At 49.6% G+C, this 10699-nt stretch overlaps 1 protein-coding gene across 1 annotated transcript; it reads left to right on the top strand.

The window, feature by feature from the left end:
- Window positions 1-3761: 3761 nt before the first annotated feature.
- SFTA2 (surfactant associated 2) lies at window positions 3762-9401 on the top strand. Its single transcript, XM_029243264.1, has 4 exons — window positions 3762-3807; window positions 7814-7894; window positions 8143-8231; window positions 8365-9401. The coding sequence occupies exons 1-4, from the start codon at window positions 3762-3764 to the stop codon at window positions 8449-8451; spliced, it is 303 nt and encodes a 100-aa protein (XP_029099097.1). The 3' UTR covers window positions 8452-9401.
- Window positions 9402-10699: the final 1298 nt, after the last annotated feature.

Here is a 10699-nt window from a genome sequence, read left to right as displayed (position 1 = left end):
GTGGGGACAGTGGAGGCAGTGGCGGAGACAAGACAGCTATGGAACCCCAGGGACTGACATTCCTCACCAGGGATGCCAGCAGGTCCAGGCCACCCAGAGGCACTGAAGCCAAGATCTTTGGCAGAGATGCTCAGTGGACAGGGGCTCTGTCTTCCCTCTCCCCTCGCCCCGTCCTCTCCCACCTCAGTCCGGCGGCAGTCTCTTTGCCTGCAAGCCCCCATCCACCCCTAAACAGAAAAGCAGACCTCTCATTTCTAGGAGCTCCCTGGAGTCTCTCTCTCCCCTTTGTCCTGATTCCATGCCTGAAGCAAACATTAGCTCAGAGACTGTCAAAATTCATACACTGCGTTCCCAAGAGACAGTTACTGAGGCTGGAGTAAGGGGAGGACAGGCTACCTGGGACTCTAAGGAGAGAGAAAGCCATGGGTCCAGGTGTCTCAGTCACTGCCCCTATCGCCCACTTAATTTGTTCACTGTGGGTCTCCACTACTGGAAAGTCAGCACCCTGCAGGTGAGGTCTGCTGCATCCCCAGCACCTGGGACAGGGCCTGGCACACAGGAGACAATCAATAGTGTTGACTCGGCCGAATGGAGTGGAAGCCAGGGCTGGCTACTGCCTCTAGGGGGACGTGGAACAGGCAGAGGGAGTGGAGAGGGCTGGACCCAGAGGGCAGGAGGCCAGGGCCCTGGGGCAGTGGGGCTCATGGGAGGACTAGAGGGCCAATATGTGAATCCGTCTCAGTACTTGGCATGACTAGTCCCTAAGCCCTAGGCAGGGCTGGAATGGGAGGGAAGAGGAGCGGCCAACTGGTCGTTAATGCAATTAATGGGAGATTAATTAAGCTCCATGGAGTCAGGTGCCTAACTGCTCAGAACTGGGCAGCCTTCCTCCCAGGCAATGCGTCCTGAAGGATGGGGAGACTGAGGCAGAGGCAGACCCCCCTCCCCTGCGGCTTCATCTAGACGCAGGGCTGACTGACAACTCCTGTTTCCACTAGTCTGCTACCCCACGCTTTCCCCCAGGGACCCAGGCCTCAGTAGAATAAGGGACAGTAATACTGCTTATATCACGGGGCTGCTGTGAACTAAAATATGTACAGTACCTGGCACATAATAAGTGTTATTTAAGTGTTAGTTATTATTATTATACATTATTAGTTATTATTATTAATGAGGAATATGGAGCACAGAAAGGTTAAGTAACTTGCACAAGGTCACACAGCTGTAATGACAAAGCCAGGATTCAAAACCCAGGTTATAAACTAACTTCACAGAGTTGATTCTTCACTGCCTAGAGCTGAATTTAGCACCTCCATGGGCTGGTCAGCCCGCAGCGCTCCCAAGCCTCTCTTTCAGTGGCCCCAAACCCCCATTCCTGCCCGGTCAGTGTTTCCTCTCAGCCACCCAGACTGCGGTTCCCTTTTCCCCTCATCCCTCCCTAAGTGTGGCAAGCTGTCATCTTTTACCCTGAAGCCCCTGTTCTTCTCAGAGTTCTGGGGCACCAGGTCCCAGCTCCACTGGCCTCAGGGACCCACACATTTGGACCATAGCTTCACTCACCTTTTTTTTTTTTAAGATTTTTTTGATGTGGACCATTTTTAAAGTCTTTATTGAATTGTTTACAATATTGCTTCTGTTTTATGTTTTGGTTTTTTGGCTGTGAGGCATGTGGGATCTTAGCTCCCCTGCCAGGGATTGAACCTGCACCCCCTGCATTGGAAGGCGAAGTCTTAACCACTGGACTGCCAGGGAAGTCCCCAGTCACCTTTTTTTTTTTTTTTTTTTTTTTTTGCAGTACGCGGGCCTCTCACTGTTGTGGCCTCCCCCGTTGCGGAGCACAGGCTCCAGATGCGCAGGCTCAGTGGCCATGGCTCACGGGCCCAGCCGCTCTGCAGCATGTGGGATCTTCCCGGACCGGGGCACGAACCTGTGCCCCCTGCATTGGCAGGCAGACTCTCAACCACTGCGCCACCAGGGAAGCCCCCCACTCACCTTTTTGATACCATACAGTAGGCTGACAGTTGCTGCCACCAAAGTGAGAGTGATCAACACAATGGCCCAGTCAGCGACAGAGCCCTTCTCCTGTGGCTTTGGGCCTGAAGAACACAAGGAGACCTCAACCCCCTGACCCCCACTGCCCTCTGTGACTTTCCATCCTTCCTTCTGTGACTCTGACATCTATGTAACTCTAAGACCACGTCTCTCTGTGGAGTTCTGTCTTGTCATCTTGGGAACAGAATCTCAGTGGAGGGGGTTTTAAAGGGCTTCACTCCAAGCCCCAGTCAGCTCTTCCCAACACCTGTGGACGTGTCTGTCAGTCTCTAAAGTCCTCACTGACATCCACGTCTCTCCGTCTTTCTGAACCTTCCTCCATATCGCAGGCTCTATTGTCCGCGTCTCTCTCCATCTGTGATGTCTCTGCACTGTGAGGGTCCCTGGGTGGGTCTCTCTCCTTCTTCTGAGCCCCCCTGTCCTCCCACCGGCCCACACTAACTCTGATCTCTAAGGGGAGCCAGAGTCGGTTATGTGTTTTCCCTCCACTCATTTCCTGCCCTCAGACTGCCTGATGGGGAGACTAGGATTGAAGGGGAGGGGAGGAGGGAGACAGAGGGAGGAGGGAGGACAGAATCTGTGGAGGGGATGCTTGTTGCCCTGGAAAGACAGATTGGGCCACGAGGAGTAAAGTTGAAAACCTTTTGAGGAAGCAATCAGGTAACCAGACATCTGGCTGCTTGTCGAACCAGAGGCTTGAGGGGGAACCGAAACCCTTTTAAGTATTGGAGACATCCTCAGACATACTCAAAACACAGTTGCAAGCAGGTCCTAATGCCTGTCCCTACACTCCTCTCCAGGAGCCGAGCTGTCTGCAGGTCAATGACCCAATGCAAACAAGAGCACCTTACAGGTCGGGACGCTGAGCTCAGGTCGGAACGCTGAGCTGGTGGCCGCCCCAGCTGCGGTGGCAGTGGAACTTCCTGAGACAGCTCCACTTGGTGTGGAAGTCCCAGGCACAGATGAAGCAGCTCCAGGGGCTGTTGTGGCCGAGAAAGATCCCAGAAAGGCAGAGGGGAAAACAGCTAGAGGAGATGTGAGAACAGAAGCAGAAATTCCACCCAGTGCCCCTCAATTGAAATCCTAGCAAGTTTTTGGTAGAAATTGACAAACTGATTCAATGAAAATGAAAGGACTGAGAATAGCTAAGACAGTCTTAAAGAAAAACAAAAGTGGAAGACTTACACTAGCAGACCTCAAGTCTTGCTGCAAAGCTGCAGACATTAAGGACTGTGGCACTGGAGTAAGAACAGACAGAACAGGAGAGAGTCCGGAAATAGACCCACACATACATGGTCACTTGACTTTTGATAAAGGGACTCACACATTTCAATGGTGGGGAGAGAGGGAAGGTCTTTGAAATGAATTGTTCTGGGGCAACTGGTTATCTGTAAGGGGAGAAAAGGAATCTTGACCCCTACCTCACTCCATACACAGAAATTAATCTGAGATGCATAATAGGTTTAAATTTGAAAGCAAAAATAATAAAGTTTCTGGAAGAACATGTAGTAGAATATCTTCATGACCTTGAAGTAGGCAAAAAAATGTCTTAGGCAGGATACAAAAGGCACTAAGAGAAAAAGTTGATGAGTTGAAAAGCAGAAGGGGAGCCTTTTTATAGCCACCAAGGCCAGGATACTGCTTCAGTGAGGTTCCGGGGAACTAACAACTTACTCAGGGCTGAACACAGGAAGCCCCCGCCCAACGCCATGGACCAAGCCAAAGAGTTCTTCAGAGATGGACTGAACAACAGAAGTATCACCTGGCAAAGCTGATACCACTCCTGTCGTGCTCCCCAAAATGGTCAGATCTAAAGTCTGAGGACTGCTGGACAAAGCCCCAGATGTTGAAGAAACTGAGAAACTCACAGAGATGGTAGGGAGACCTGCAGAGTTATCCCCAGAGGCAGTTGGGAGACCAGCAGAGACATCCCCAGAGGTGATGGAGATGCCTCCAGAGTTAGAGGTCCCCAATGGGATCAGCTGAGCTGTTGGAAGAAGAAGAAAGACGATAAGATGGAGTTAGAAGAGTTGGCCATCTCCCTGGGTCCAGAGTCCACATCTTGATCCCAGTGCCTCACGTCAGAGCCTGGGTGCTCACCGTAGCCAGCCAAGGCCTGCAGGCCCAAGAGTAGCACCGGTGCAGCATCCATAATGCCCACTGAGGTGCGTTTCCAGGACTGTCTCCCCGCCTCTTTAAAGGCTTTGAGGCCTTATTACAAGTTTCGGGAGAGCCAGGTGTGCCGGGGCCTCCATCAACACCAGGATCTCCATCCCCAGGGAGAGGCCACCAAGCTGTCCCTAGGGGACTAACCTGTCCCAGCCTGATCCCAGGAAGCCCTGGGTGAGGGGGAGAGTGAGTAAGATCCTGAGGACTCCCCTACCAGGCTCTCAGGCTCTTTCCAGATTAGGGATCTAACCCCCAGGCCCAAGTCAGTCCCCAGCCGAGGCCCTCCTCAAAGGGAAGAGACCCAGGTGTCCTATTTCCCAAGGTCCTCTTGCTCCTAGAAGTATAACCATTGGGAGTGAGGATATACGGGTCCCTTGTGGAAGCAGGATTTGGGAGCTGGGTGTGGGTGGAGAACGTCACTATCTGGGGACTGCATCTGACTCTTAGGAGAGCCCAAGGCAGGGCAGGAGGGTGAACACCTGAGTCATCCTTCATTCCCAATGGCTGCAGCCCATAGAGCTTTCCATTTGTTTGGCTGAGAAGGGGTGACTGGAGAAGAGAGACACCTGGTAAGACAATCATCATGTTCAGAGACAGTGCAATGAGCAAGTTCAGAACCCAGCTCTAAATCCACCGCACTGGAATCCACCACTTCTAAGCTGTGCAGGCTTGGGCAAGTCACATGACATATCGAAGTCTTCGTTTCTTCACCCCTAAAACTGGGACTTCAAAGGGCCATAATAAGCATTAAAGGAAATAATGTTTCTAAGGTGCCTAGCACACAGAAGCCTCAGCTATGATTACATGGAAAGAAGAGGGCCAGCTGAGAAAGACATGGGCATGCTCCCACTCTCCTCTTAAGAGGACTCAGATGCCCCAAGGCATCTCTCTATGTTCCCACCTTCTCACCCTTGCTCTTACCTCCTATGTCTGATGATCTTTTTGTCTATTAATTCTTCCCACTCTGGGCTTCCTGCTCTCCAGTAGAAGTCTGGGAGCCCTGGGATCACACTTTGTTTACTTTTATGGGATAGACCGTGTCTCCCTCCATCTCTCCATTTCCCTGGTCCTGCTTTTTTTTTTTTTTTTGTAACATTTTTATTGGAGTATAATTGCTTTACAATGGTGTGTTAGTTTCTGCTTTATAACAAAGTGAATCAGTTACACATATACATATATTCCCATATCTCTTCCCTCTTGCGTCTCCCTCCCTCCCACCCTCCCTATCCCACCCCTCTAGGTGGTCACAAAGCACCGAGCTGATCTCCCTGTGCTATGTGGCTGCTTCCCACTACCTATCGGTTTTACGTTTGGTAGTGTATATATGTTCATGCCACTCTCTCACTTTGTCACAACTTACCCTTCCCCCTCCCCGTATCCTCAAGTCCATTCTCTAGTAGGTCTGCATCTTTATTCCTGTCCTGCCCCTAGGTTCTTCATGACCGTTTTTTTTTTTTTTAGATTCCGTATATATGTGTTAGCATACAGTATTTGTTTTTCTTTCTGACTTACTTCACTCTGTATGACAGTCTCTAGGTCCATCCATCTCACTACAAATAACTCAATTTTGCTTCTTTTTATGGCTGAGTAATATTCCATTGTATATATGTGCCACATCTTCTTTATCCATTCATCTGTCGATGGACACTTAGGTTGCTTCCATGCCCTGGCTATTGTAAATGGTGCTGCAATGAACATTGGGGTGCATGTGTCTTTTTGAACTATGGTTTTCTCTGGGTATATGCCCAGTAGTGGGATTGCTGGGTTATATGGTAATTCTATGTTCAGTTTTTTAAGGAACCTCCATACCGTTCTCCATAGTGGCTGTATCAATTTACATTCCCACCAACAGTGCAAGAGGGTTCCCTTTTCTCCACACCCTCTCCAGCATTTATTGTTTCTAGATTTTTTGATGATGGCCATTCTGACTGGTGTGAGATATCTCATTGTAGTTTTGATTTGCATTTCTCTAATGATTAATGATGTTGAACATTCTTTCTTGTGTTTGTTGGCAATCTGTATATCTTCTTTGGAGAAATGTCTGTCTAGGTCTTCTGCCCATTTTTGGATTGGGTTGTTTGGTTTTTCTGATATTGAGCTGCATGAGCTGCTTGTAAATTTTGGAGATTAATCCTTTGTCAGTTGCTTCATTTGCAAATATTTTCTCCCATTCTGAGGGTTGTCTTTTCATCTTGTTTATGGTTTCCTTTGCTGTGCAAAAGCTTTTAAGTTTCATTAGGTCCTATTTGTTTATTTTTGTTTGTATTTCCATTTCTCTAGGAGGTGGGTCAGAAAGGATCTTTCTGTGATTTATGTCATAGAGTGTTCTGCCTGTGTTTTCCTCTAAGAGTTTGATTGTGTCCGGCCTTACATTTAGGTCTTTAATCCATTTTGAGTTTATTTTTGTGTATGGTGTTAGGGAGTGTTCTAATTTCGTTCTTTTACATGTAGCTGTCCAGTTTTCCCAGCACCACTTATTGAAGAGGCTGTCTTTTCTCCACTGTATATTCTTGCCTCCTTTATCAAAGATAAGGTGCCTGGTCCTGCTTTTGACTTTTCTCCCTGACTCTGCCCTGGGTCCTCTCTGCCTCCATCACTCTGTACAGGGGCCCATTGGTTTTGGGGGGAAGAGGGAGAAGATGAAAAGGGAGGCAGCTAAGAAGACAAAGGGCATGTGCCTTTGTGCATTCTAGAGGGTTTACGTGACAAGTTTGTCAGTCTGTTGAGCTTACCCCTGTGTCTGGCAGAATGACGGATGGGTTCTAATCACTCTGCTACTGACTGTGTGACCTTAGTAAGTTATTTACCCTCTTTGAGCCTTTGTTTCCTAGTTTTTAAAGAAAGAGGGTGAAGTAGATGGGCTCCAAATTCCCTCTACAAATCTGTCCTTGTGTTTGCCATTCTGAGTGCCTTATGAAAGGGTGTTGGCTGGGAGGATGAGGGAGTCCCTTTTGCCGTGAGTGTACAAGGCAGGGCTTGGGGCAGATATCTGATGAAATTCGTGTCCCTGCCTGAGTAGCTAGGATATTTTAGAGCAACTAAAACAAAATATTCAAAGACGAATGTTCCCCCTTACCCAGATTTCTCACCTAGAAGGCCACTGTGGCTGCAGTAACAGAACACCTGGGTTTGGGAAGAACTTGTCCTAATCCACCCCTCCCTTTTGGGCCCACATTCCTGAGCCCTTCGGTGGCATGGATGATAGAAATTAATTGCAGTTAATAATTAACCCCTAAAGAGCAATGAGAGGCCCAGGCTTGGGTGGGGCCCAGACACCTGCACAGAGGGACACCCTCAGCTTCCCTCTCTGTGTGACCAGGGACCCACCCCCTCAAGCCTCGAGACATGGGGGAGAAGTGGGGCACAGGATCGAGGAAAGGGGACCACCCTCTATTTCCCCAGCAGCCCAGTGAATGGCCCTCTCCTGGGTCCTCAGAGCCAAACTGAGAGAACTGGAAAGTCCAGTTACCCAGCTTCCCCCTCCCATCTCCCCACACACACCTGTGCTAAGGATTGAGTGGGGAGTAGGAAGGCAGGCCAGTTAAGGAGAGACCAGCAGGCCTTCAGACATCTCTTCTGTCCATCTGAGAAGCAAGAAGCGATAGAGCCGCGATTGGGGCTGGGCTGTCCCTCTTCATCCTCCTGACCCTCCTCGCCAGCTCACAGGGAACAGGTAAGGTCTGGAAGGCTAGACACCTGGGTGCCCAAGACAAGGGTCCGAGAAAGGGAATGAGAGAGATGGAGGCACCCTAGTCCTGAGCTCCTGAGTGTTCAGGGCTGAACTCCTGCAGCGAGAGGGTCTGGAAGGGCCTTGTCAGGGAAGAGGAACTTGGGTGGGCGTGGGGCAGGAGGGGTTGCCCGCATCTCTGAGGGAATCCAGCCCTGGTGGCTGGGCCCTAAGCTGTGCTTTTGGATCCCTAGGGTCAGAAATGACTTTGCAACTGAAGATGAAGGACTCCTTTCTGTCAAATTCCTCCTATGATTCCAGCTTCCTGGGACTGCTCAAGAAGGTAGTCCTTGGGGAGGGAAAAGGATGGGGCTGTGTGAACTTGGAGTGCATTTGTGAGTCAGCTTGGGCCTCTGGCTGTCTCCGGGGTGTGAGACCATCTCACACCTCGCCCTCTATCCCTTTCTCTCCCTCAGCTCTGCTCCCTCCTCCACCTCCCATCAGGGACCAATGTCACCCTGCATCATGCAGGATCCCCACACCACGTCACCTGCAAAGTCTGAGTGCGGTCGAAGCCTGTGCCCTTCTTGGCTGGGGCATCCCGTCCCCGGGGTGCAGGTGCAATGCCTGACCCCGTCTTCCAGCAGGCCCTCACCCTGCTGAGTGGCAGTAAATATGCTGAGCTCAGCGACTTGACTTTGTGGGTTCATGAGCAGAAGGGCCGGCAGCAAAATGGAATTGGACACTCAAGTCTCTGACTCTCCCTTGTTAAGCAGAGGGTTTCCAGGGTGGGTGCTCTCTCTCCTAACACCAGTGTCAAAGGCCAGAAGGAATCTGGGGAATTAACTGCTTGGACACACACACACACACACACCACACACACATACACATGTGCATATACACATACCCTTCAAGCTGAGTTCTTCAGAACACCTGGGAATAAAGAAAAGGAACATTTATTGAAGTCCTGCTTTGTTCCAGGCGTGAGGCTTTCCCATTTCAATGCTTGCAACAATCTTGCATGTAGCATAATAGGTTTCATTATCCGATTTTACAGATGAGGAAATTGAGGCTTAGTGAGTATAAGTCACTCACTGAGGTCCATTAGCAGTGGAGAGATCTGACACCAGACAAATGCCTTGGCTTAAGCAAGGTTTTAATTTCATCTCCCCCTGCTTAAGCTTTGGGACTGGGGGCTCAGGAACCTCAGACAGGGATGTGAGCAGAACACCCCCAGGATATGGGCCGCCTGACCAAGGGATCCACACAGGTCAGTCTGGGTAGGAGGTGGCGTGGGGGGCCGTTCAGGTGAGAGATGAGGGGTTCAGCTTGTGGGAGGATGGCCAGCCTGGCAGAGTGGTGGGGAGAAGAGGATGGGTGCTCTTGTGCTGGTAACTATGGGAACGTGTAGTCCCACAGGCCCACTCTTAAATCCTAGGTGAGTTTCTTGTTCTCTTAGAGCCTCCATTTCTTTACCTGCCAGAAGAGGATAATGATAGTACCTGCTTCCTAGGACTGGGCTGAGGATTACATGGATAAGTTACCTAGGGCACTTGCCATGGTACCTGTCAGATAGTGGACCTGGGTGGAAACCTGGTCCCAGCACATAAATCCTAGTCCCCCAGGGGTCCTCATTCTCCTGCCTTTTTTTTTTTTTGGCTGCCCAACTTGCCGGATCCCAGTTCCCCGACCAGGGATTGAACCCATGCTCCCTGCAGTAGAAGTGCAGACTCCCAATCACTGGGCCGCCAGGAAATTCCCATCTCCTGCTTTTCTTGAGGCAGGTACACATCTGACTCCACACTCAAGATGATCTTGACTTCTTACCGGCTGTCTCAAAATGCAAGCATGCAGCCCAGACTTGACCATGTGGAGGGCATTGGTATGATTGCCTCCTGTTGTCCACAATACCTGTCCTACCAACCCTGCTCCCCCTCCCCTGCACACCATCACCACCATATGAAACTAGAGACTGACTCCTTCGGAGGGAGGGGAAGACAACAGTTCCATATGGAGTATCCCTGAAAATGAGAAAGCATAGTAAAACAAAATTCCTTTAGTTTCCTTGACAATTGTCCTGAGACTATTGGCCTGGAGGAGAGGTAGCTGGGGGCTCCAAAGGGCCCCAATATTTCATGACTGGCCCCTAGCCTGCACTGGTGGGCAGGTGACACCCATGGGTCAAGTGAATAGGCCCCAAACAAGTCAAGGGATTAAATGTCTGGATCTCCAAAAGGCTGGAGGAGCAGACAGCTAACTGCTTCTTTTAATTTTTTTTAATTTTTATTTTATATTGGAGTATAGTTGATTAACAATGTTGTATTAGTTTCAGGTGTAAAGCAAAGTGATTCAGCCATACATATACATGTATCTATTCTTTTTCAAATTCTTTTCCCATTTAGGTTATCAGAAAATATTGAGCAGAGTTTCCTGTGCTATACAGTAGGTCCTTGTTGGTTATCTATTTTAAATATAGCAGTGTGTACATGTCAGTCCCGAACTCCCAAGCTAACTGCTTCTTAACCTGGTTCTCGAATCTCAGGGCCTGGGATCACAGGGCTGTGATTTCCAGATTCTTTTCTCAAAGAATTCTCTTCCCAGACTCAAGGCAGAGCGGGGCAGTAAAAAGAATGCTTTGGGGTTCACTAGACCTAGGGGTGGCAGAGGCTGCTAACTTTCCCCTAATAGTCATTCCCCTCCTTTTGGATAGTCATGTAAATATTAGCTGAGCACATTGCTATGTTACATTTCCCAGCCTCCCTTGCAGCTAGGAATGGCCTTGTGATCGGGTTCTGTCCAACGGGTTGTAAG

The sequence above is a fragment of the Monodon monoceros genome, unplaced genomic scaffold (assembly GCF_005190385.1).
Source record: "Monodon monoceros isolate NGI ecotype Baffin Bay Population unplaced genomic scaffold, NGI_Narwhal_1 Super_Scaffold_3, whole genome shotgun sequence".
In the NCBI taxonomy this organism is placed as follows: domain Eukaryota; kingdom Metazoa; phylum Chordata; class Mammalia; order Artiodactyla; family Monodontidae; genus Monodon; species Monodon monoceros.
The sequence above is the reverse complement of the archived record's forward strand: the minus strand, read 5'-3'. Positions and strand labels throughout refer to the sequence as shown.